Raw genomic sequence first — 27,084 nt, 5'->3', positions numbered from 1 at the left:
AATTCCTTAGGTGCTGAGAAGAGAATCTTGCACCAAGGAGAAAAATTCCTTCCTAACCACCTCAAAGGTAATTAGGATGGTACTCGCAGCAGGTAGAGCTAAATTTAGCCAAACCCTGAGCATAAACAGCATGTTTCTTTATGGTGCAGAGTGGCCGAGGCAATTGCTCTGATACTTGATACACATGCCTTTTTCCTAGTTCCAACTCCTTTCCTTCCAAGGTAATACCATGACATCAGTAGTAATAGAAGTCTGTGAGCAGAGTGAGCTATCAGCATATTTCTGATACCTTTATACCCTTAATTTCTGAAGTAAAGTGTTGAAGAGCACTGTTGAATTTTTTTGGCATGGCTGATAGATGTTTAAGTAATCTGAAGCCTTTTCCACCTCAGGAGCTGTAAAAGAGGATGAATAGTTTCATGCGTACGTGCATACTCTGTTCTGCAAGCACTTCACCCATCTCTCAGCACTTGTGAGACACAGAAAGAGAGCTGGTAGTGTTGACCTTCTTCCTCCCATCACTGCTGTCTGATTGCCATCATGGGGGTTTTCTGCAATGCAGAACTGTCCATCTTTGATTCTCTTCCAGTTCTATGGTGTTGATAGTGAAAGGCAGTGGTGGGTTTTTCTGACACTAATGTTTAGCAGTTGCCTTGAGCTGATCCTTTCCACTTTTACAGCATCCAGAAGTCCTGAATAATAGCAGTTAAATTTGCATGTTGATATTAACTGTGGCTTTCAAAAACTTTTGCCAGCCCTTTCTCTGGCTTGTGCTCCACCCCCAATATCCATCTGACTTAAATGTCATTAAATTCTGAAAACATTTTAATTGGTACTTTGTTTATTTAAAAAATTCCTTTCCATATTTACATATGTGAAATCTAAGTCAAATGAAGAAAAAAATTGACAAGTTTAGGTTTTCTAGAGCTTACTGCGTTTGTTAGAAAAAGCTGTTTGCCCCACCTGCAGTACTGCATCCAGCTCTGGAGTCCTCAACATAGGAAGGACATGGACCTGTTAGAGCGGGTCCAGAGGAGGGCCATGAAAATGATCCGAGGGCTGGAGCACCTCTCCTATGAGGACAGGCTGAGAGAGTTGGGGTTGTCCAGTCTGGAGAAGAGAAGGCTCTGGGACACCTTATAGCGGCCTTCCAGTATCTAAAGGGGGCCTACAGGAGAAATGGGGAGGGACTCTATCTAGGAGCATAGTGATAGGATGAGGGCTAACAGTTTTAAACTGGAAGAGTGTAGATTTACATTAGATACTAGGAAGAAATTCTTATGGGTTGCCCAGGGAAGTTGTGGATGCCTCATCCCTGGAGGTGTTCAAGGCCAGGCTGGATGGGGCTTTGAGCAACCTGGTCTGGTGGGAGATGTCCCTGCCCATTGCAGGGGGGTTGGAAATAGATGATCTTTAAGGTCCCCTCCATGATTCTATACACAAATTGGCTTTTTTTTTTTTTATTATTACTGAGCTCTCCCATTTATATATGCCAGTAAAAAATAGCATGGTAGTCTGACTTTTTCCTTACATTGACTGTCAATCTAAAACAGTTTTGTGGGTAGAACATATATGATAATTTTTTTTATGTAATGAGCAGTTTTGAGTCTAATACTGGAACGTAGGCAATGCTCAATCAAAAATGTTTGGAAATCAGTGATATTACTTGATTTTTTAAAATGTATTTGTTTTGGTTGGGGTTTTTTTGTTGTGTGTTTTTTTTTGGTTTTTTTTTTTTTTTTTTTGCTTACAGTGCTTCTGCAAGATGATATTTAATAAGATAATACTAGATTATAATTCTACTTGTATGTAGTTGTAGCCTCTTCTTAAACTGTCTTGCATTCTCACTTTGTTATAATGTCTCCAGGACAGTGGGATGGGAAAACAGTGATGCAGATACATGAATTAATGTACTGAAAACTGTGTTGTAAGTTTGGTTACTACAGAGCCAGAAAGAGAAGCCAGATTTGTATGCATGTATGTAGTTTGCTATTTGCTGGGTCATGCTAATTTGGATTTCACCTTTTAAAATATAGGGGGATGGGGGTAAGAGTTACTCACACTTAAAATGTCATACGCCACCCCTGCTTTAAATCTTAAGCTGACTTGTATGCTATAGCAAAGAATGTCCCTTTTGTCTGTTTGATACCTGCATACAGTGACAAGTAGGTTAGGTATCTTCACAGAAAACTTGAATTATCTTAATCTTTGGGGGTTGATTTTTTTTTGTTTGTTTGTTTGGTTGGTTTTGTGGTTTTTTGTTTGTTTGTTTGTTGGTTTTGTGTTGGTTTTTTTTTTTTTTTTTTTTCAAAAATACTTAAATATCAAATCCACATGGGGCTGCCTCATTTCAGTAAATGGGTAACTTAAGTTTTGAACTTGATGAATAATTTCTCTTTTCCACATGTGTACCTTTCTGGTATTCAAACTGCTAGGAAGCTTATGAACTGTTAATTAAGACAAGTATATATGTTTGCTTAACATTCTTAAAGTGAATACTGAATACAGAAGAAATTAAAAATCTCAAAATGCTTTGCAATAATAATTAAAAAAAATCTTGAATGAGTTACTCAAAGTACTTAATCCTAAAGAAAGCTTGCTTCTCATTGTGGATAATAAAAAATACACAGCACAGATAACAGTGCTAACTAAGAATATATGAAGTGTGCATGGTGTGTTTTGGTTTTTTGTTTTTTGTTTGTTTTGGGGTAAGATTTTTTATTTCTGTACAAATAAAATATTATTATTCAAATAAGACTGGAAAATTTTTTTTGTCCTCAGTAGTAGAGAAACAAAACAGTAGCCAGCACACACATCACACTGAGAGAGATTATTGGTTGTTAATTAAATAAGAGGAAAAGAGGGTAGAGACTCCTTATATTTTTAAATTCTTTTCCACTTCTGTATACTGCAATCTTGGTTTCTTCATGCTTGTTTGGTTTTCTTTCCCGGGTCATCTTTTCATATTCTTGTGGCATACTGCCTCACTAACAAGAGGATAGACCTGTCTTTTGGTGTAACTTTTTCAGCTATGTTAACCCTGATTTGCTGCAAAGATTCTTTGGGTAATATCACCAGTTAAAGCCTTAATTGTTTCACGGTGAGTCAGAATATACTTGAAGTCTTGCATGGCAGTATCACTTACACTTTTATTAACTATGTTTTAATATCTGAGTAAGACAAACCAAGTTACTAAATGCTTTTGTAATCTGAGCCTGTTTAAACTCAACATACTCCTGTTCACCGTTAATCATCTGCGTTAATGTTTGTATTGTAACTTGTCCTTGGTCCGTGTGCCACTGAAATGACAGCCTCTTGATAAGAATAAAATTAAGATTGTTTGATAGAATTCTATTTTAGAGCAAGAAAATACTTGAAAGTAAGCATCCCTTCATTTTCTGGTAGTTTTTTGCACGTGATGACAAGTGAAAGGTGGGAATTTTTTAGACGGAATTAACTAAACATACAAACCATGTCACTGGATGCAAAACTACCTACTGGGCAGAATGCAGGACTTTCTGAGAATAGGAATTCATGCACAGTACACTGGCAAACACTTTCTTCTGGTGGCTCCTGAGTAAGACAGCTGCAGAGACCAGTTTTGTTAACCAGTGCTGCATGATAAAAAACAGTGAATTTTTTGGTTTTTAGAAGAAATTCTTAAAATAGAGCTGGTAGTGCTTTTAAAATATAGTTCCTTTGGCAATTAAATGTGCCTTTTCAAGGGTGAAATAAATACATTCATGGGTGGATTCCCCAGTGCAAAGTTACTTTCCTGACTGGGGAAAGTAACTGACTGGAGAAAGAAAGTTTTGCTTCGTTATTCTACATTTAAAAAAACAATTGTGTATAGCTTTTCTGTATATCTGAGATGGAGTATAGAAAACTTAAATGCTGTGAATTGCAAAATTTAATTCCAATATATTTAAAGGCTTAGATTGTATTTTCAGACTGAAAAGCATTCAAACATTTTTTTCCTAAAGCTGAAGTGCATTTCAGAGGGTTGGAATTTTTTTAGTAGTGAATGAATTTTAGGTTTAACTTTTTTTTTTTGCCTTGTTTTAATAAAAATGTGTCTGATCTGGGGTTGATTATTGTCAAAATCTGCTCTGAGATCACTTTTTTCTTGAAACAAGCATGAAAATTTTCATTGCTTAGCTGTGTAAACCTTACTGATGATGAAGTGTGGGTAGGCTGTGGCACAGGGAGGATTTGGGTGTCTAAGCTCAGTAGTTCTAGATCACAGCTTAAAAATGAGTGGCTGCTGGAATTACCATTTCTGATTCTGATGTTGCAAATTAGCCCATCTCACTTTATTAGTATAGGTCTGTCCAAACAGAACAGCTTGCAAACTGGAGACCTGTGTCCTTGTAGAGAAAATTATACTTGCGCCTTTTTGTTGTTCAGCAGAACCTCTGAAAAATTTGGCTTTGGGGAAAAAATGATGTATTTCTGTTTGCTTATTTGTTTACCTTTAACAATTTGAGACATTATATAGCTTAAAACTTTAGGCTGAAGACCTTGTGCAGGTGACATTATTGGAAATAAACATCTTGAGAGGGAAGAGTGTTTATAGTTGGTCAAGACTTCTGTATAGTCATATATCTCAATTTGTAAAGACCCAAATGTGTTTTTTACTGTATGACAGTTTGCTTTCAGGACAAAAGACTAAAAATGTTATTCTTGTCTTCTACAATTAGTCAAACTAATTAGTCAGTTTCATTATTCCTAATTTCTGCTGTATATAATTTTAATTAAAAAAAAAATAATTTGCTAGACTTTAACTTTTGGGGGCTGAAATGCATGCTGTCTCTTGGATATGGCTTTGAAAGGTATGAATCAAAAAGACAACAAAACCAACTGTTCTTCTCTGCTTCACATCAAAAAATGCAGTGCTCAGGTAGCTCAATTACCATTAAGAAAAAGCTTATTTAATTATTGCGTTAAATAATTTGAAAAGAATCTGATAAAATTGCTTTGATAGTTGCCCATATGCCTTCTGTACTGAGAATTTCCAAACTGCTGACAATGAAGACCACATTTTTATAGCACTGAAATGGAGAGACTTGTCTATGTGATTTTTGTGAACGTACGTATCTTTTGGATATTTAATGATTACCTGACAACTACCACCAAGTACCGTGTTTGCTCTTAAAAGATGACAAGGTGATCCACATGTTAGAAGTAGTGTCAGTGACAATGATTTACCCCACTCTCTGTGGAGGAGCAGCCCTCTGCATATCCAGATTACAGTTTGGAAACAACTAATTACTGGCAGATACAGGTCATGTAGGTTTTACAGTGAATTATTGTTAGTCTAGTGGTCTCCGCAGGGGTGAATGTTTACTTGAGAATTTTTGATCATGAAATTACTGAAAATCACTAGGAATATCTTCATTTTTAGTGTAGTTGGTTTCTAGAACCAGTTCTGTGACAAATTCATGTGATGCAGATCTTAGACCTGTATCATATAAACAGTATCTCCATTGTCATATAGCTATATTTATACAGTGGCATGTAGAAGATAAGACAGTGACATTTTTCTATTGTTACATACAATTTCTTAGCTACATACTGGTGTTCCAGCTAAATTAAGTTCAGAAAATAAGACCTCTCATCTGCAAATTGAAATTAAGGAGAGATTTAAAGTCGAATTGGGTGCTTAGTATTTTGAGATTGATAAATGAACCACAGGTTCATTTTTCTGCTTAGAATAAAACTGTTATCTTCTTTCCTAATTATTTTTTTAAGTGTGCAGGAGGAAGGTTGATCCTCTAACTTTTGTGGATTTAGGGCTTTTTATTTCATTTTTTTTTCTTGTAGTTCATAAGAACACTGAAACAAAGTCTTCTCTTAGTGTCTGAAGTTCAGATACTGTTTGGGCCTCTTTCCCTCCTCCTGCCCCCGTGCATGCTTGCATGAAGTGAACAACAGAGGAGCTTGAAGCTGTTAATATAATTAGACCAGTGTTTCTTCATTCTTCTCTTGATCTCTCTTTTGTCTTGGTCTACCCTGCTTTCCTGCTTTGAGTTTGTCTTCTTCTGATGTTCTGTTGCTTTGTGGTGTTCTCCTCAAAATCAAGTGGTATTGCTGTGGCTGGCATGTGATTATTATTATTATTATTTAATTATTAATATTTCCACCTACTCCTGCCCTTCTGTGTGCCACATACCCTGTAGCAACTAGAGGATAGCAACAAATTGCCATTGATGGTGGTAAATCACTTTCCCTGTTGTGCTCAGGTGCTTGTCTAGAACTTCAGAACTTAATTGTGTTCAAAAGTAATACATACAACCTAAGGACATCTCACCAGTTTGAGGATATAGGGAGGGTGGGGAATATTTAATTTATTATTTTTCTTAAAAACCTCTTCTTCTGAGTCCTTGCCTTAAATTTCTGTCTTTGTCTTGCTTTTTCTGATCTTTCATTGCTTTTTGGTTGTATAATCTTTCTGGAAGAATGGACAGGACTTCCATGTTAAAAGAATCATCCTGAAAATTCCTGATGACCTATATATGTTATAAAATATCACTTTGTATCCTTAAAGGAAAAAATAATTAGAGGCTAGTCTTAGTACTTTTGCACTGGTGAATAAAGTAAGCAAGCTTATGTTAGAGCTGCTGTACAGTGGTTTGAATAATATTTGAATTATTCAAATAATTTTTGAATATTTGAAATATTTTGATAATATTTGGAAAAAACATTTCCAGGCTTACAGTTCACTTTATCGGGGGGGGGGGGGGGGGGGGGGGAAGTGGCTTCACTTTATTAAAAGTGAAATCATTATGCAGTTCATAGAATACCAGGTTGGAAGGGACCTCAAGGATCATCTGTTCCAATGTTTCTTGGCAGGAGCACAGTCTAGACAAGATGGCTCAGCTGCTGGCCAGCTGAATCTTAAAAGTGTCCAATGTTGGGGAATCCACCACTTCCCTGGGGAGATTATTCTAATGGCTGATTGTTCTCATTGTGAAAAAATTTTCTTCTTGTGTCCAATTGGAATCTCCCGGGGTGTAAGTTGTAGCCATTACCCCTCATCTTTCCCGTGTGACTTCTTGTAAAAGGGAAGTCTCCATCTTCTTTGTAACCACCCTTTAAATACTGGAACATGGTGATAAGGTCTCCCTAAGCCTTCTTTTCTCAAGGCTGAACAAACCTAATTCTCTCAGCCTTTCCTCATATGGCAGGCTTCCCAGTCCTTTGATCATCTTTGTGGCCCTTCTCTGGACCCTCTCCAGCCTGTCCACATCTTTGTATAGAGGGGACCAAAACTGAACACAGTACCCCAGGTGACAAGCGCTAAGTAGAGTGGGATAATGGCTTTTTTATCTCTGCTGGTGGTGTCCTCATTGATGCAACCCAGCATCCTGTTGCCTTCCTTTGCCACTGCAGCACACTGTTCACTCATATTGAGCTTGTTGACCCCCAGGACCCCCAGGTCCCTTTCCACAGAGCTTCTCCCCAGCTGGGTAGATCACAGCCCGTGCTGCACTCCTGGATTATATTTTCCCAGGTGCAAGATCTTACACTTGTCCTTGTTGAACTTCATAAGATTCTTGTTAGCCCACTCTCTTAGTCTATCCAGGTCTTCCTGCAGGGTGGCTCTCTCTTCCAAAGTGTCCACTTCCCCACTCAGTTCACTAACTACAAATGTGTTCTGAAAAATAAAACTTTTCAGGTGCCAGTGAATAGTCAAGTAGTAGAACACGTTGCACAGGGAGGTTGTGCAGTTTCTGTCCATGGAGGTTTTAAAGACCAGACTGGATAAAGCTGCAAACAGCCCGATCTGACCTCAGAGATGACCCTTCTTTCACTAGGAGGTTGGATTGGAAGGTCCTGATGTTTCTTCCTCCATGAATTATCCTGCGATCCTAGATGGATCGATGGTGTGTGTGTGCGTGCCCGTTCCAGTTTATTTCCACCTGGCATGGATTGCATTGCATTAGTTGGAGAAATTACTCTTGATGTGTATCGTAGAACCACTTACATAGGTTTTAGTGTCCCTAATCTCCACCAGTTGGACTCATGCCTGAAGAGAAATTTGCAAATGTTATGCTGCTACCTAAACTACTTTATTTAGCTTTTTTCATCCCTTTTTTTGTCATGGCCCTTCTTGTGACACACATATTGGAACATCTCAGTATTGGAGCTCTCCTGTTGGTCTCATCCTCTTATTATTCTGTGCTTGGAGGTCATCTTGTGTAAACTAAGAATAGCTGCCTGCCTGGATGGTGTAATAATTAGTGTTTTCTGTAGGAGAATAGTCTTGAAAAATCAATTAGCCTGTCCTTCATAGATGTTTAAATAAGATCATAGGATACTTTTGTTTAGAAGAGATCTCAGGAGGTGTGTAGTCTGACCTCCTGCTCAAAGCAAGATCAGCCCTGAGGCCCCTCAGGGCTTTGCTCAGTAAGGTCTTAAACCCTGAAGCACCAAGTTCTATACAACCTCTCTGGGACGTCCTCCATCACTGCTTGACTGTTCTAATGATGAAAAAGCTTTTGCTTATATCCAGTTTAAAGGCCTCTGTTGTTTCAACTTAGGCCCATTGTCTCTTATCCTCCCACCATGTACTACTGTGAAGATCCTTGCTGTATCTTCTTGATGGCTTCCTTGTAGATATTGTGGGCTGCTTTGTAGGTCTCCCCAAAGCCATCTCTTCTCCAGGAGTAGCAAACCCAGTTCCTTCTGTCTCTCCTCCTAAGATAGTTCTCCAGTCTCCTGACAGTCTTGTGGCCCTCTACTAAACTTCAGTTTGTGTCTTCTTTCCTGTATTGGTGGCCCAAAACTGGACTGATGGGTAGAGGAGGGTAATCATTTTACTTGATCTAAAGCCTCCTATTAATACAGCTCAGGATGTTGACCTTTGCTGCCAGGGCATGCTTCTGAATCATTTTCAGCTTGCTGTCCACCAAGATCCCCAGGTTGTTTTTATTCTTGAGGCTGTGTTGTTGCAAGACATTCCTTTCAGGGGCAGGACTTTGCATTTGTCCTCATTGAATTCCATGGGATTAAAAAACTGCTCAAAAGCCCAAACAAAACCAAAAGCAATGAAAAAAAAAAAAAAAAAACCCAACCCCCAAAAAAACCAAACAAAAACAAAACCCAAACCCCCACCTCATAGAACTTCCTCTGACAAAACATTTAGGCATGTGCTTGAGTGCTTGAACATTGAAATGCTTAGATCCTTTTTGAAGTTGAGCACAGCATTCTTCTACCCCTGTCCTACCCAAATGTTATGACAGAAAGTACCTTAAAGTTTCAGGATCACTTTATGATATCCTTTGCTTTAAGCATACATTGAAGGAACATACTTTGCTTATATGATACATTGCAGGGGGAGATTGGATGAGGTCCTAATACTGCAGGACAAGAAGTGATTGTAAGTTGTCTAAATTCCACCCTGTTTTGTTCCTGTTTTCTGCTCCTGTGTTTCTTCCTTGTCCGGAATAGATTCTTGCAGTGAACGAGTTACATTGGATTATTCTTGTTGATATGTGTTTATTGTGAATAATATTTGCTTTCATTCCTGATTATTATTAGCTTTATAATACTGTATTTTGTGCAGTACAGTGTGTTTACTAGTTAAATTCTTCATACTGAACCTCACATTCTTTGTGTTTTGCATTGTGCTGTTGTGATGTGGGTCACTGTTTGATCCCTAAAAAAAATGTCTTAAAAACCAGCACGCATTGCTTGCGGCAAGTGGTAGCTGCTGAATGTATCCTGCATTGTGATGTTGAGAAACAAAAGTTTTATCTATGAAACATTTATTTCAATGCAGAAAGGTCTTTTTTCATGGTATCAGGACTTCAAAACATCTGGTAGAGTTGGTTAGATACAGAGATTATGTCAATTGCACGGAAATATAGCTATGCTGATAGTGTAACATTTTTGGTGGAAGAAATGCTGAAGTCTACTTTCAGACTAGTACTTGTCTGGCCACAGATGTTTAATAGTACTATTTGTCGCTTCAATGGAGCATTTTTGCCATTAAAATTTAAATTACTACTTTGAAACTTGGGTACTATTAATCTGTTACTTCTGTAAATGTTCCAAGGTTGGTATTAACATAGCAGGAATTTAAAACCAAAGTAAGCCAAGCAAGCAAAACCCCCAAACCTCAACATTAAATTTTATGTTGATATTAAATTTAAACAAATTTTAAGTCACCTTTCCTGCATGTTATATTTGAATCTATTTTGATGCAAACTTGCTAGTCTATCTTAAGTATCTAAGTTACCATGTCAGGTGGTAGCCCCCGGGTCCAGATGCTTGTTCTTGGATTTCCACCTAAAATACATGATTAAAAAGGTTTATTGCGCACTCTGGAAAGTCGTAGGTCAGGACTGGTTTGCTCCAGAAGTTCAGAGATCACAATCTGGAGTTCCCCAAGAAAAATATCCTTCCAGAAGTCTCCTTTCATAAATGGAAGATATTCAGCTGGAGACAGCTGAGGCAGTGTGTGGTGGAGGGAGACTGCCTACATTATGACAGTGTGAAGCCTTAACATTGAATGAACAAATTCTTGAAGGAGTTACTGAGTTGTATCCTGTAAGATCTGTGCCCATCTGCTATCTCAATTCCAGGAATGAAGCTGACGTCTAGTCTAAGCAACATACAAATACAGAAATTCGTTGTTTATTTTTAAGTGCATTATTCCAGACCAGGGGTGGATAGGAAGGGTGAGGAAGAAAGCAGTATATGTGAAGGATGCTTACGTAATGATTAAGCGTTCAGTTTTTCAGTCGTCTTTATGTTGTTCCTATCTCCTCCCAACTCCACACACCCAGTCTTGTAACTGGTGATGTGACCGACCTCCCCTCCGAAACTTCCATGCTCTTCTGTAAGTAGCTGGTGGCAACCCTTTGTCAAACAAGGAGCAATCCGATATGAAACGATGGGGCGATATTGGTTTAGTTGCTGATCTGTTGGAGTAGATTTGTTTTGATGCTTAAATGAGAAGTGAGCAAGTGACTCTGGCTACTTTAAATTTGGAGCACTTAATCAACTGAATCAATCCCATACTTGTCATGATGAGGGGTTAAAAGATGAAAAGCGAAGCCAGATTTTTAGCTTACCTGGTATTGCAACAAAATGATAATTCCAGATGGTCTATATAATTTTAAAGGAGTAATAAAGTATTAGTATTTATGAGGGGGAAAGAGCTGCCTTGCTGCTGTTTGGAAGTAGAATTTTTTCATAAAACCTGAATAGTCTTGCACAGAACACTTAATCTAATTAGACACTCAACCTCAAAATATTTGAGAGGCTAAGATCAACAACTACAAAATAGTAACTCAAACCTTTTTTTTAACTTGGGCATATATCTGCTCCATTGTTTGAAAAATTAGTGGTGATTTCTGACTGAATTCCTTTTGACAAAAAGTTGCTAAAATTGGTCTTTATGCTTGTACCACATGATACCACTTTGTAGATTATTTATGCTATTATGAAGAGAACTGCAAAGGAAATGAGGAGCTTCCTATGCAATCAAGTGGTCAACTGCTGTTTCCTCTATAGGGAATAGCATTGACGATTACTCATGGTCGCCGTGTTTGCATTGTTGTCCTGAGCGTGGAGTAAGAGACTCTGAAGCAGTAGGAGGGAAAGAGAAAATACAGTGGCCATGGCTGAAATCCTGCAGTTACGGAAAGAGTAGCTTTTTACTCCCATAGTTATGAGGCGCTTTCGAGTGTTTCTTTATTTTAATGACTATTTGGTGGCATGTTACTTTTAGCAGGTTTAATTGAGCTCCTTTAAACGTGTTTAACCCACCCTATCTCTGGAATGACTTTCTTAATTATGACCGCTTCCTCAAATCTCATGTTCTTTTAATAATTTGGCTTACTTTCCTCTTCTGGCCTGTTTTGTTGAAATGATGCTACTGTGATCTCGGCAGGATGTTGGAGACTCTCAGGACTGTAAAACCCTGTCAGTGTTTGTTTGTGGGCAACATCTGATGTAGTGTTTTGCAGAAGGTCTCTTGGCACCGCTGAGCAATTCCTCTACCATTTGTGTCGTTCCTGCTTTAACTGAACCCTTGTCAGTATTGTCTTTTTATGCCGAGGACATGAAAATTATTTCAGAGGCTGGTGTTCGCAGCCAGTGGTTGTAGCTCTAATGTACTCCATACGCAGTGGCTCCTGATGTTTTGTGGAAAACATTCTTTCCAGTAGGAAATAACATCACCTTGGTATTTGGTAACTTTATTTAGTTACTTCTGGTTGAAATAATAGAAAGCTGTATTTATTCTTATGCAGTGCTGCTCTTAGATGTTAGATGCTATGTCCTCTAGTATTGTAAACAAAAATATGACTTCTGTTCTCAGTTAAAAGATTTACTAATTGAAATATAGCCTGATTGTATTTTAATAGCCTTTCTTAGGCCTTAGTTTCAAATACTGTATTACTTTCATAATGTTTTGTTTGTTGAGCCTTAGACAAATGATACAGATGTTTAGACAGGGATGACGAAATACCCAAATTCCCATGGATAACCAATTTATGACCTCTAGATGCTGTTAAAGCCAGCCTCTAATATACTCCCCGGTTGGTTGGGGTTCTGGGTCTGCAGAGGCTCCTCTAAGCTATTCTTCTTGGTTTTGAGTGCCAAGATACACAAGGAAAAAGTCTGAGGATGAGATTTCATATTTATAACTTAAGCTAGTAAAATGGCCTTCTAGCAGCACAAGAGTGCTCCCCTCACCCCTTCTTCAATTGAGTGGTTTTGTTAATCCCTCCTTTATGCTGGCATCGTGACTCCATAGTGAAGTTCTTAAGAAAGCTGGGGGACTAGGATTAACTCTCCTTGGGCTTTTGTCTCTGAACTAGCTCATTAGAGTTCACCTAAATGTTTGTGTTGAAGCAATTGAAATGACATGTAGCTGGAAGGGGGGTAGGTAGGGAGAAGGAAAGCCCCTTCAAATGTAGCGGCTTGTTGCCATTGGATTAGTTTAATGACATACTCTTCCTCACTGCCACGGACAAACAGGACACATGGAGTAGTTTTTCTCCTGACGTAACCTTCCCATAATCGTCAATTAGGGACTTTCAGGGAATTTATTTCTAGGTCTATGCGAATAGTAGATTCATGTGCAGTTCTAGTAATAATAATAATAATGTGGAGGATCTATAAAAGAAGAAAGCATTCAGGTATAGAGAGCTTCTTGCTAAATGAACCTGCTTACAGAGCAAGACCTGTCAACCGATGAACTTGCTTCCAGTCTGGCAAAACAGACACTGTTGTAGATGGGAGCGAGGGTGGAACCCCCTAGGATGGAAGGCAAGTGGTAGGTAATTGGAAAGTAAAATGCTTCTTCATGAGAAGAAGGGTGCCAGCTCAAGTACAAAGCATTAAAGTGTATTGTTATGTTGATAGCTACTCGGTATCTTCCATTTCAAATCTAAAAGTAAGTAGAGTAGTGAGGGAGTAAAATCCGAACCAAAGCAATATTTTGGTTGTGCAAGTACCTTAGTAGGAAATATATTTATTTATATGTTTAGGGCTATTTTGAACTAGCTTTTGTGTTAGAATGGAGGAATTCGTTTTTAGTATGAGAATAGTCAAAAGAAAGCTTCAGAAAACAGTAAGTGCAAAATCACTATCAGTTTGAAGGTACTGTAGATGGTGTTACTGCAGAGAAAGCCATTTTTTAACTTGTCAGCAGTTGTTTTTAAATGCAACTGAAGCTGAATGTCATTCACCAAGCGCAGTGCTTGATGAAATTGTTGCCAAAGATTATACAACAGTATTAAGTAGGATTTGCAGAGAGAAGGCCATCAACAGATAAATTTTACCAAAGTATTACAACTAGTGTAAAGATTTTTTCCAAGCTATCTGTGCCCTTGGTAGTCCTGTCAACCAACATTAAAATAACTAAAAGCATTAATAAGCTGCTTCTTAGGTTTTAAGAAATGACCTGATTCCTTTAAATAAACAAATAAGCAAGTCAAAAAATAACTTCTGGAGGAGTTTTTGAGTGACAGAATTTTAAAAAAATCCACCTTTTGGGACTCTCCTGTTTGGAAGTTGCAACATGGACCCAGTATTTCTTTTAAATGTTAAAAAAAAAGTTAGTTAATGCTTCTAACCATGTCTAAAAGCCTGTGGCATTTTCATGTGTAAATTTGGCTACTTGTTTGGTTGTATCTGTAGTGAATTAATATCCTTTTTCTGGATGTATGGTAGGAGTAACTAGAAGGATGCTTTAGCTTGGGGGGGGGCGGTGGTCAAGATGAAGCTGGATATAAGCACTGTAGTTACGCATTTTTGGCTGTGACAGCTGATCTCACTAAATTGCATTCAGCAGTTCAGATTTTGGGTTTGGGTTTTCCTGTAGAACTAATACTGTAGATGTTGATGATTATATAGGCTGAAGTATAGTTATTTTGCCCTTTAAAAAAAGAAAGGGAAAGGTAAATATTTCAGGTAGAGAGGAAAAATAATAATAGTTTAAGAAGAGGTCTTTCCCCCTATTTCCGTAGTATTTGTTACAACAAAATTGCATTTTTGGCTACATTTTGAAATGGTATTATTCCTTCAAACCTGCTTGACTAACCTAATTTGCATGGAAAACAACTTTTTGAAATCCAGTCAAATGTTGGATTTGAATCAATGTGATCTGGAATGTATGGATTTAATGATTGTAGTCTGAATTCCAAGACAGTGTGACAATAATTGTGCAACTGGAGCGAATGGAAATGTTGCACATTAGTGTCTCTTGAGGTAGTAAAACGAGTAATAAGGTTAATGAAGCTGGCAATTCCTGTGCAATTCCTGTGCTATCACATTGCTTTTTGGCAAGGTCTTGACCTGCTATAAAACCTTTAGCAATGTCAATTTGGCAGTGAGTTCTCAACAGTGCTGTAAACAAGAGAACAGAGACTGAGATGTTTTTTTTTGCATTTGGGACCCCTTTCTTCCCAAATTTATGTGCACAGTAATCCCTGCCTATTTTGCATTTTGCCAGATAGCATCCTCTTATGTTTTTTTTTGGTTGTATAGTTTTCATATCCATAGATACCCAAGGTCTCCCAGAAATTCCAAGTAAATGCTTCACTCCTTTTAAGATGTTTTTAAAGTGTCTGCCCCATTTCAGAGGATAGAGACAGGACATTTGGGAATTGGGTCTAGTCAAGAATAGATTTTGTGGTAAGGTAAGGGTCTAAGTGCATTTTGATGTTGTACGGGGTTTTGATTTTTCTTTTTTTTTGTTGTTTGGTTTTGAGGTGTGTCTTGTGGTGTGTGGTTTTGGTGTTTTTTTTTTTTGTTGTTGTTTGTTTGTGGGTTGGTTTGGGGTTTTTTTTTTGGTAAAGTTTTCAGTTTTTTTCAAGTAGATTCCCTTGTGCACTTTGTCTACTCCAGGAGAATCAGGTGCTTGTTTCCTATTAGGCTTGTTAGGATTCCTACTTTAAACTCCTGACTAATTAGCCTGGTTGCCAGAGCACTTGCATGCAGAGTATCAGATGGCACCCGCGTTTTTCTAGTTCAGTCGGTGTAGCTGGGTGTCTTAACCCTCTATGGTGCAGATTCCAGCTCATCCCACAGGAGTGCGAAGCAAATGTAACACAATCAAGTTAATCATCGCAGAGTAGAAGTTGGGCCAGTTTTTCCTGGCTGTGTCAGCAGAAAAATAAATGTAATATGACCCCTTGTTGTATTATGTAAAAATGACCGTATTTTGATGGTTTCTTTTGATATAGTGTTGCATTGTACTAAAGCCTTACACTAAAATAGTAAAAATGCAGTGCTGGTTGCAAGAAATTAATTCAGATAGCAGTTTATTTAAAGGATTGTTGCTATCACACTTTTTGCGATGGAATGAGAGTTTATTTCCTGTATTTCCAGTATACAGGGTATATTGAGAGCAAATAAAAGTTAATTCTGTGTCAGGTGGATGCCAAGTGTTTGAAGTGAGGGTGGTTTCTGAGCTGCTCTGTGTTACTGGTTGGTGTCAGCCTATTGGTGGGGACTACCTTGTCAAATTTGATTTTTAATTAATCCGTTGGTTGTTAGATTGAACCTTTAGCCTATGTCAGGAATGTGGAGTTGCTGCAGTAAGTGGTCAGACAGAGTCAAGACACCAAATCTCATTTCCACTATGAAGAGGGACTCTAGTGTGTTTCTTGAGGTGAAAATTCTCTTTCTAGTTTTTACCAGTCTCGCTGATTAATTTAAAAACTACTTGTACTGTCATTTTTTTTATGGATTTAATTATGTATTCTTAATGATAAGTTTATCTACCAAAGTTCAATTATACAGGAAACAGTTTGATCTTTTTAAATGGTAGAGAATTTTTTGCATAACTCCAGTATCCAACAACTTCTGCAGTATGCCTGTTCTGGAAATGCCCTTAAGATGCATTTGTGGGATCAGTCTTTAAAATATTTGAGAGATTTGCTGTTTCTGTAGCAGGACACAATTTCCACTTAGCTCATCAGGACAGTCAGTCTCTGCCAGGACACAGTTTGCCCTATCAGTGTCAGCAATGAAAGAGAAGTTTGGGGTTTTTTTGGGTGACAATGACACTATGTAGATGAGCTAGAATTACTTTTTCCTTGAAAAATGTCCATTCAGATTTTCACTTTTTACATAAAACATTCAAATGCTCCTTTGAAAACCCTTTTGCCTCTAGCTTTAAAATTCCCCTTTGAAAGCAGGATTGTCACTGTATGTGGAAACGCCTTATTGTTGTGCTGTTATAATCTTAACCATTCCTTTAGAAATGTATAAACATTGCATGAGAAAACAGAAATACAATTAAGTGTTGCCTGGATGCTGTCAAGTGAACCAGACACTTTGATGCTGATGATACCACACTGCTGAGCGGGTTGAAAGTGAGAGCAGTCAGAGATGAGGTTGGATAGACGAGCTGCTGGCTGCTACATTTCTGCTCCCTTCTTTGGTCTGAAGCTTGTCTGACCTGTGCAAAGACTTCATGCCATGCCAAGCCAGCATAGCCTGAAACAAACAAACAAACAAAAGTATCTGCTGGCTTATAATGCTGTGAAGTCTCTGTGCAGGGTCTGGTACGTGCTGATGCTAGTGCAAAAGCGGGAATAAAGTGCCTAGCTTGGCAAAGGTTGCTGGTTCCTGGTTCCTTCAAGTTAATACAAGATGCCAGCAGAAGGACGGTTCAATACAACTGCTAGCACTGATAGTTTCCTCTACGTTGAGTGAAGGGGGGGGGGGGGAAGCCCAAACTTCTGTGTTGGTTAACCTGATTTATCTCGCTGAACAGCTGCAGGATGCTCGTGCCTGGCATAAGGGAGGAGGTAGGAATAAGTGTCTTGGTATGGGGAAGGGCTTTCTGCAGCAGCTGGAGTTTCTGTTGCTTTAAAGTGGCTGTGTGCCTACACTGTTAATGTAAAAGTGAGTAAGAGCATTCTTTTTTTGTGGCCTGATTGATGCCTGAAGATGCTTAAATACAGGGGTTGCAGCTCTGCAGGTTGTTGGCAAGTAGCAATGCCAATGAAAAATCAGACTTCCAGTGCCTGCACTTTCATTCTTCCCCTTACAAATTTCCTGTTGTGTTTTGGTTTGAGGTGGATCTGATAATGCGTTCCTCTTCCTCCAAATCAGACTATTTAAAAGGAACAGTCTTTAACACAATAAGTAATATGAAGAATTCAGATTAAATAGGTCTTTTTTAAAGACATATCTGAAAGAAGCTGTGGTGGGTTGTCTGTACTTCTAATTTTTCTTCTCTGAGTCTTCTGGAGTTGTTTATAAGCATCCGGTTCTTAGTTCTGCAACAGTGACAGGTTGTATAGGTAAACAGTAGAAAGGTAAGCAATGTATTCTTGAGGTCTGTTACTGCTTATTACTTTTGCCCTTGCTTTTCAAAATGTTATGACTAATTCAAAGTAAGCTTTGTTCTGGTTTTGACTGGCTTTTTACCTAATTTCAAATAAGATTTTACTTTGCCTGTATCTCTGACTTGTTATTAAGACACTTCCAGGGTATTTTGATAGACAAAACGTGTGTCAATTTCTTTTTTTTTTTTTTTTTTTTACTGTCGTGTCACCTCCTTCAAACAATCTTCCAAATAATATATATATTTGTTTTTTTACTTTTTTAGGGCGTGTTTTCAAAGTATCTATTGACAGTGACTAGCAGGGCCTCGGTGTTGTGGTATTGGGAGAGTCACTGAATCAGTATCAATACGGTTTATAAAGCAGGGTTGATCTAATCACAGGGTATGATTTAATCTTCTGTAGCTTTATTTGTTGCATTTTTAGTTTAAGCAGTCTAGTTAATGAATGCTTAAATAGTTACAGAACTGTTGGTAGTGCTTATTGTTGAAAATGTTTTTGAGTTAACTGTTGTAGATTTTATTTTGTAAGAGCAATCTACATTTTTCTCTAGTTAATTGTGAAAGATGAAATGAAGCTGTCCACCACAGCTTAACAAAAGATACCCTGCAGGTGGCAGACAGTTGCTGTGTGTTGCAAGTGCTATTAAGATTTTGCCGATCGTTTACTGTAGGTTTGAAAATTAGAGTTAGAAGGTTAAGCCTGTAATGCTTTCAGGGAGCACCCTTGGCAGATTTTTGTTTATTTTTAATGGTAGCTACTTCTGGAATCATAAATCTTGCTTGAAGACACTTCATGATGCCTGTATAACAGTGCCTTTTGTAGAAGATCATGAGAATTTAAGTGTTTTTAGAATTAAACATGGTTGATGTCTGCGTACTGAGTCTGGTGACTTTGGCAAAATAAAATTCTGAAAACAACTTTTTTTTAAGTAGGAAATATTCTGGTTCATCTACCTTATGTAGGTGGGTGTTGTGGTTTAGGCCGAACTGGCTGCTGGGGATGTGAGGCACCCCAGAAAAGACCTGTTTTGCCTCAAACCAGGACATTGGGTCTGTTCTGAAGTTTTTTCTTTTTAACTGGAAGGTGTAACTCACCAGGAAAATATTCAAGATTGCAATAATGTTTGTTTCATCCCAAGAGTTGTTATATTAATCAGTCTTGCTATGTGGGCAGATAGGTAATGGGAAGTAGGGAGAATGCATATAAAGTATATGGTATAATATTTACATTGGTGATAATTCAAGGTCCACATGGGCATTCAAGCTACATTTATGAAAGTAAATCCTTTTTTAGGGTATGTGTTAGTTATAGACATGAATTTTGGCCTTAGTTCAAAATTTTAGTTGTGTAGCATTTGTCATATACTGCAGTGGGGTTTGCATTGACTTCATTGCATTACATGTTTGTAGTACCTCTTGGTTTTTGATCTTGAGGCTTTGTTTCATATTGTAGTGAGGCTGGTTCCTAAGATGTGGTTTTCTTCAGGAAAATAAAGAGGGGATTTAATTTAGTTATGCACCTTGTGTTGTGGGTTATTGACAATTCTCTCTGATAGAAGGCTCAGTTGCTGGTCCTGCTTCTGTGAACATTATGGTGTGTGTAAATTGTTGTGACAGAATGAGTCATCCTGTAGTGGAAAGTCATTGTTGATCCAGGTGTCAAAGTTTTGGAAGAGGAAATAAAGCTGAGGGAAATTATTTTTATAGGAGCTGTTTTTTCGTCTGTTTTGTTCTTCCTCTCTTCTCTTGGAACCATTTAGGGTATTCTTTCATTAGTCTTGATCTGTGCTTTTTGAAGGTCTCTGAAAGACTGTAGCTTAGCAAGTACATTGCTTTTCTGCACTACATGGAAAACAGTTTATAACAGTTAACAGTTTTTTGTTTTCTTTTTTTTTCCAAAGGCTATTTGGAATTCCATTTTGATAGTTGGCTGTAGAGTCTGTGTATGAAAATATTGTCTATCCTTTCGTTTCAAGTTGAGAATTCACTCCTGGGAATGTATGCTAGAAACTTGACCCTCATGTCATTTCAGAATATCCTACAGTGATAATACTGTGGTTGTGCTGACCTGTTATATCAATCTTGTGACCTGAATTAGTTTGAAACTAACTTGTATTTGCTTTAATTCTAACTGTTGCATTGTGGATTTTTTTTTTTTTCTGTGATTTATATTCTCTTAGCAAAACTCCTGAGCAACAAGTATGTGTACCTGAATAATAATCACAGCTTAGTTAGGAGTTAGTCTTCTGTAGGTTTTTGCCCATAGAATTTGAATGGGGCAGGAAGAAAGATGTGACGTTCTCAGTGCTGGTTTTTGGTATTTTCTAGATGCAGTCATGCAGAATGCTACTTGCAAGGCAAACAGTATTATCAATGTGGCTAAAGGAGATCAAAGATGGGGTCTTGGAGGGGTGACAGATGAGGATTTCCATAGGGAAACTTGTATATTCTGTACTGCTCAAGAGATTGAATAGTTTACAAAATGGATAGTGTGTAATATGCTTAATTATTGAAGTCTATATTGCTTTGTGATTGATATTGGTGGGGTAGTAGTTTAAGTATTCTTTGCTTGGCTTGTGGGAATAGTGATCCTGATCTTTCATTGCTGTGTCCTACATACTGGGGTAATACTCCCTCATTGCCTCCTCTGACACTTTACAGGAGGGGTTTCCTTTCTCATATGTGAGCATGGCTATGGATTACTGCTCCTGAATATAACTGCTTTGTTTGCAAAAGCCTCTCTGATTCTTCAGGAAGTCCAGGTTTCCCTGCTATAAATCCCATTGTGTCACGTTGCAGATTTTTTCCATACCTCACTTACAGCATTATCTCTTTCTACTTGTTTTTCATATTCCTTCTTGACTGTGTTCTCTTTGTGCAAAAAGAGTGGGATGATTGGGAAAAAAAAAGAAGCTATTTTTCTGTGGGGATTTTCAAATAACTGAAGTATTAAATACCTAAGTCTTCCATAACTGTTAACACTTCGTATGTGTGTGTAACCAGCCTCTGTAATTGGAGACAGAAGCTTGAGATGTGCTTTGCTGCCTCTCCTACTTGCTTGCATTTCTGTATAACATAACTTCGAATGAGTGTTTATCTTATTACTGGTTACTGCTTTAAATCAGAAATACCTACTTGATAGTAAGTAACTGGGAGCTAGATTTAAAGATCAACCCATTTTGAGAAACAGGAATCACTTTGAAGCTTCACTGAAAACTTTTGATGATCTCTGATTTGAAAACCTGTATGTCACATGTTCAGTTTTAAATGTGACTTAAGTGATCTGTGAGACCCTGTTATGTATTAAAGTTTGTTTGCTTCCTGCTTTTGTAGTGCTCTTTTTCAGTTGATGATGGTCTGAGGTCATCGAGGAGGATGTCAGAGGAGGGCGATAGCATTGAGCATGTAGATGTTTTCTAAGAATGTTTCATCAGAGCTTTTGACGAGATTTTGTAGAATTTGAAGTCCTTTGCTATTGTGAAAGTTGTTTCAAGTGTGCCATTCTGATGCTTTAGTGTGTTCATATTTTCTTTTTCTAAAGACATACTTTTGAAACATTTAACCTGTTGGTTTTGAAGCAGTTACTGCCTGTTGTTGACTTTATGCAAATTGTTATAACTAAGTAGCTGAAGCACTTTTATAACTTCTTTTTGTGTGTCTAATGAGGTGATACAACTTACTTCTGTTTGTCAAACCAAGAAACAATGGTTAACTGCTAATTTTTTATTGTGTAAGTTGGAACTTGCTTTTGAGTAGAATATACTTTTGGAAACTGCTGTAAGTTCTTCTGATAGTGATAAAAAGAATAATTAGGTTTTGTATTTAAAGAAAACGGTATTTATTATTTGAAATGCTTAAAAAGAGATGACTTTTGCTAGCTAGGTGCTTTAAAAAGTATATTTTGCAGTCTAGATGATCAGAGTTACAATTTTGTGAAAATTGACTGTACTCTTGTAGCCGAAGACTGTTCTGTATCCTCACAGTCCTTCCTAAGGAGCCATGGACTTGCACAGCAGTTACATAAAATATCTAATGTGATTAGATGAGAAAGCTGAAATTGCTTATGATGCATATAAGCTCCCGAGAGGAACTTAAAAGAGCTTTCATATGCTTATGTAATTAGTCACTTTTGAAAACCAGAAAACATTTTTACTTCTTTTTGGTAATTTATAAATGGCAGTTCTGGTCTTTAGAGAAATATAGTATTAAGAGACTTGTAAATGTTTTGGGGAGATCTCTCCACTTAAAAGTGTATGCTAGGTAATGTTAACAGATATTTGCATATCTGTTTGATTTAGGGCAAGTGATTTTTATTCTTTAGCCTCTTTTCTTGATATAAGTCCATGTCATAAACTGCAGTGAACCTACCTGGCAGACTTGACAAAGAAATTTAGAAGTGAGCGAGTTTGATGATGAAATGTACCTCTCAAAAATAAAGGCTTTAATGCAGAGTTAGAGTGGCGAGTGGAAATTTAAGTGTGAAGCCTACCTTGTTGTGTTGATGTGGGTGGTGGCATTGGTCTCTGTGTGTGTTTTGTTATTGATCTGCAAAGTGGCCAGAAAGTTAAATATGTCTTGAACTGGATGTAGATATAGATAGATATACACATATATACCTCCACCTATATATCCATACACACATACATATGTATATACACACACACATACACATGTGATATATAATAATGATGAAGAATGGGGGGAGCAGGGGTGTTGTGCTTTTTTTGTTGTGGTGTTTTTTTTTTCCCTTTTGTCATCTACTTTCCTAAGTTTTTGAAATGTGAAACCAGACTTTCATGTCACTTTTATTTAAGTACAGTTATACTCTAGCAACGCCCAAAGGAACAATTTGGAACTTACTGCAAAAGAAACATTAAACTAGAGCTTTACACTGGGAAGGGATAAAGCTTTGGGATGCAGTTGTGCAGTCTGTCTTTTTAATGGAAAACTTGGGAAAATTGAGGTGGGGGGACGTGGGCTGTGGGGACACAACATGAGAAGCTGCCATCGGGGGAAATCGGCAGCAAGTGATCAGTGCATTCTGTCGTTTTCACATCCAGATTGTCGAAGCAATGAAATAAAACTTGACAATTCCTCAGAGGAACATATTACTTTATTTTCTAAAAAGAAAAACTTGACTTTATACTAGTGTTGTATCTTGAGTATTCACAATGCAGTTTTGTCATCTACCTGCTTTGTTAGTGTCTGGAAGTAGAAATAAGTTTTAGCAATAAAACTTTAATAATAATATTAGCCCCCCCGGTAGTTTAGAGAGCCTCTTGAACTGTTTTCTAGATCTTCTCTGAATGGATCTATGTTGCACTCCTTTGCTTTTGAATCTCTGCCAGTACTGCTATGTTGTTGTAGAGAATTAATAATATCTATAGGATTAAAAGTGTGTCTAATGGACAGTGGAATGTGTTCTCAGTAGTCTCCTCTCATTCAAAAAAAAAAAAAAATCAAATGGAACCTTATCTGTGTGTAGGATCTCACATAATACTTAACTCCGGACAAGAGATTTGCAGTGTGCATATTATCTCTCTTAATTCTTGCTTCAGCAGTGCCTTGAAATGGTGGTAGGGAATATCCTGTGTAAAGGGAAATAAATGGGATATGATTATGCTTCATGACGCTTCTGCAGAAAGCTCATGTGTTGTCTTCTTTTGCAATCACCAAACAAGTGGGTCAAAACCCACTTGGTTATAAAAATAGTCGTGGCTGCTTTGTGAAGCCTCATGGTTAAAGAGTATTTACAGAAGAGGCAACCATTTAAACAGGTCCAAAAGAGTGTGTGGGATGTGGCTCACAACGTTAACTGTGAGAAGGCATTCTATACTAGAGATCATCACATGTGTAGATTCATTTTCTTGCACGAACGGAAGAATTTTCCAACTCGATTGGAAATACAGCATAGCTGCACTAGGGAAGCTTGTTAAAGCTCAGAGGCAAGTAGTAGCAAAGTACTTACCACCTGCTGAGAATTAAAAATGCTATGCTGGAGGTACAGACCAAAAGCATGCCAGCTATCAAGGGAGGTGTGAAGGGAAGGCAGCATGGCTGAACATCAGGCAAAGATTGTTATTAGAAAGCTGAAGTAGTATCCAAATGAGGAGAATTGTAAGGATATAAAATCTGGAAAGTAGAAAATAAAAGCATGAGAGAACAAAAGAATTTGAGGAGTAAATTTTGGAAAGTCTTTAATAATAATTATCTTTCAACACATTAGTAGTAGCAAACCTTCCACAAGCCGTGGGGCTGTGAGATGATCACTTCATAAAAGAAACTGTTTAGTGTGATCAGATGTAGCACTGGAAAAGGGCTGTGCTGAGCATGAAATCTACACTTGACACCTGAGGGTATATGTATTTCAAAGCCTCTGAAAAGTGAAGACGGGAACAATGATTATTAAACTGTAGAGTAAACTTGGCAATGTCAACTAGGGCACTTGAATCTTCTTGATTCCCCCTGAGTGCAGGGCCCCATGAGCGCTGGGATTTATGCGAGGGGCGAGAGTTGGCCAGGCAGAGACCGCTGGGGAACTAAAATTTGAATTTGGAGTTGGTGATCAGACCAGTAATGGAGTTGCGTGACCAGCCAGTATCCTCCTGTGGTTTGGTAGGCTGGAGCGGAGGACAGGACTTTGATGGCTAAGGAAAATATTTGAGGATGTGAATTTACACTAGTTTGAATAGATCAATGTTGCAGCTGTGGTGTAGCCACCTGGTTAACGGTTGCAGTCCCTTTCTTCCCTCCCTTTCAGCTTGTGTTGGTACTGGAGCTTTTCTCCCTCCCAGAGTGTTTAGGGAGCAGTACCAAAACCTTTCTGAAAATACAAAATGCAACAAACAAATCAAACGATTTAGCTTCCGGAACAGGGTGTTTCTGGGACAAATGGATGCCAATATAAGACAGAGTAGCGCATGAAGGGGGGGAAAGAGGAGAGAAAAGATGATGCTTAGGACTGCTGTGAAAGGAAGCTGTTCTCTTTGAGACACTTTGCAGCTCCTCGAGCATATATAGCCTGCGCTCTTACAGACATGGGATACAGAGGCCTGCTCTGTGTAACAAAATATATTGAGACCAGTCTCAAGGCACATTTCTGGGTTTTAAAAAAAAAAAAAAAAAAATTCTTTTTACAGAATATCCTTGTTTTTTTCAAGTTTATGGTGTCCTAGTTAGTACGTTATACTGTCCTGAAAACTTTGAAAACCAGTGCGATATTTTCATAATATATTTGTAACTAATAAATAATAAAAGAACTCATAATGAACCTTATAACTGCTAGCCAGCATTCAGATTTGTATTTCTGTTTCTTTACAGGATTTGGAGTTTCATGGAGTAATGAGATTCTACTTTCAAGACAAAGCAGCTGGAAATTTTGCAACAAAATGCATCCGTGTCTCTAGTACTGCCACAACTCAAGATGTGATAGAAACTCTTGCAGAGAAATTTCGACCAGACATGCGAATGTTGTCATCCCCTAAATACTCGCTTTATGAGGTGCATGTCAGCGGAGGTTAGTATTTATTCACAAAGTCTTTCATGCATCCACACCGCCTTCCTATCCACCCCTAGCCAAAATATCTTTAGGTTTGCCCCCAGCTGCTGAACCACATAAGACTTGAGGTTTTTGTTCCTAAGTACATTGCTACTAATTGTTATGTGGGGAAGTGGTATTTCAGAATGTAAGTGCGCATATCTGGCCTGCAGTTTATGTAAATTTGGATTATGATCTATTAAATGCTGTACTTGACATCCTGTTAATTTGTTGACATTGGTGAGAGAGTTGCTATTTCTAGGACTAGTAGGTAAAGACTAAATTTATAATGAGAGAATAGGAGTGCTAAATTGGTGCACTTAAAGAGTACATCCTCAGTTCTTTGATGTTGTGGGCCTTTGATAGGTAGCCTTATAATGCATGTTCTTTACTGCTAAATTGGGGGGAGTTCAACATAGTATTGTTTGAAGCCACTGTATTCTTAAACAGATCCTTTCATGTTACCTGTGAAGAATTTAGGTATCTAAATAGCCTTTTGATGCTGCTAACATTTGTCTCCCACCCCAGTAGAAAGCTTCAGGTTGGAAAGTGGTAGTGTGTGGTGGTGGTAGAGACAAGAATAGGGCAAACTAGCTTTTTCTTGTGCTTTTTCTTTTTGTAGTTCGGAAGCTTACACAAGTGATTTAACTGCCTTAAACTCATCTTTTGAAAGACTGAAAATATTTTAAAATGAGATTAAGAATGTTAATTTACTGGGATATGCATCACTTTTCAAGGTGTATGAATGATGACTTGATGTGAATTATACAGGATTAGGGAAGAGTGCATGTGTCATCACTAATTAAGCAATGAATAGTCTGTGTTTTTTCTGCTTTAGTTTTCTTTAAAAATCTGTTAGCACTGTATCTATAGTCAAATGGTTTCCTTTGCAGAGCGAGTTCCTGATATCTAAAACGTGGATCGTAAGAGCGAGACCTTGTTCAATAGGAAAGATAGTGTTTCTTGTTTAATTAACCACTCTCTCAGTTTTTTTTTTTCATATACTTAAAATAGATATAATACACTAAATATACTAACTGATTTTTTTTTTCTATTATATGTGCATAGTGGATTTCTTTTTATTATTATTATTTCATAATCTGGTTTATTTTTCTGCGGTCTTTCCAGAATACTAGTTCTTGGACCACAATCAGACTAGTTAAATTTAAAATAAGGAAAATGAGTATTTGGAAGTCTCACGTAGTTATAAAGTTTGAAACAGTATAACTGTAGGTATAACTTCTCCTCCGAAGTGATAATCTTGTGTTCCCAAACTTCAGTTCTGACAAAGGAGGTATGCAAGACTACGTGGACCTTTAGCTTATGTAGATAGAGGGAATACGTTTAGGCTGGTTGCTGGAAAGGGGACATAAATTTCTACCTCCCCAAGCTTTCTGTCCCTAAACTTACCAAGGAAACATCAACTTATGTATACTGTTCAGGAAACTTTTTATTTTTTTAAGAGCATAACTTGTTTCTAAATATCTTTATTCTTGAGGGGCCAAGTAACTGTTACTGCTTTTCATTTTTTTGAAGAAGAAAGAAGATTAGATGTAGATGAGAAGCCTCTTGTTGTGCAATTAAACTGGAACAAAGATGATCGAGAAGGAAGATTTGTTCTCAAGAATGAAAATGATACGCTTCCTCCAAAGGTGAGTCTTTAAGAAGGACTGTGCTAGTGGTAACAGCAGTTTTGATATGTGTGGGACTTTATACAGCAAAACACAAT

The 27,084-nt window shown here is 37.8% G+C and overlaps 1 protein-coding gene across 1 annotated transcript in view; it reads left to right on the top strand.

Annotated features, from left to right (window-relative positions):
• Positions 1 to 27,084, top strand: part of AFDN (afadin, adherens junction formation factor) — a gene marked incomplete at its 3' end in the record, with an annotated part of 130,818 nt that overhangs the window by 12,292 nt on the left and 91,442 nt on the right. The window contains exons 2-3 of the mRNA XM_082481149.1: positions 25,139 to 25,334; positions 26,892 to 27,007. Coding sequence (XP_082337275.1) covers positions 25,139 to 25,334; positions 26,892 to 27,007 — 312 coding nt within the window. The remainder of the gene's footprint in view (positions 1 to 25,138; positions 25,335 to 26,891; positions 27,008 to 27,084) is intronic.

The sequence above is a fragment of the Vanellus vanellus genome, assembly GCF_965231255.1.
Source record: "Vanellus vanellus genome assembly, chromosome: 3".
Lineage (NCBI taxonomy): Eukaryota > Metazoa > Chordata > Aves > Charadriiformes > Charadriidae > Vanellus > Vanellus vanellus.
Note: the sequence above shows the minus strand (reverse complement) of the source record. Positions and strands in the feature narration are given on the sequence as shown.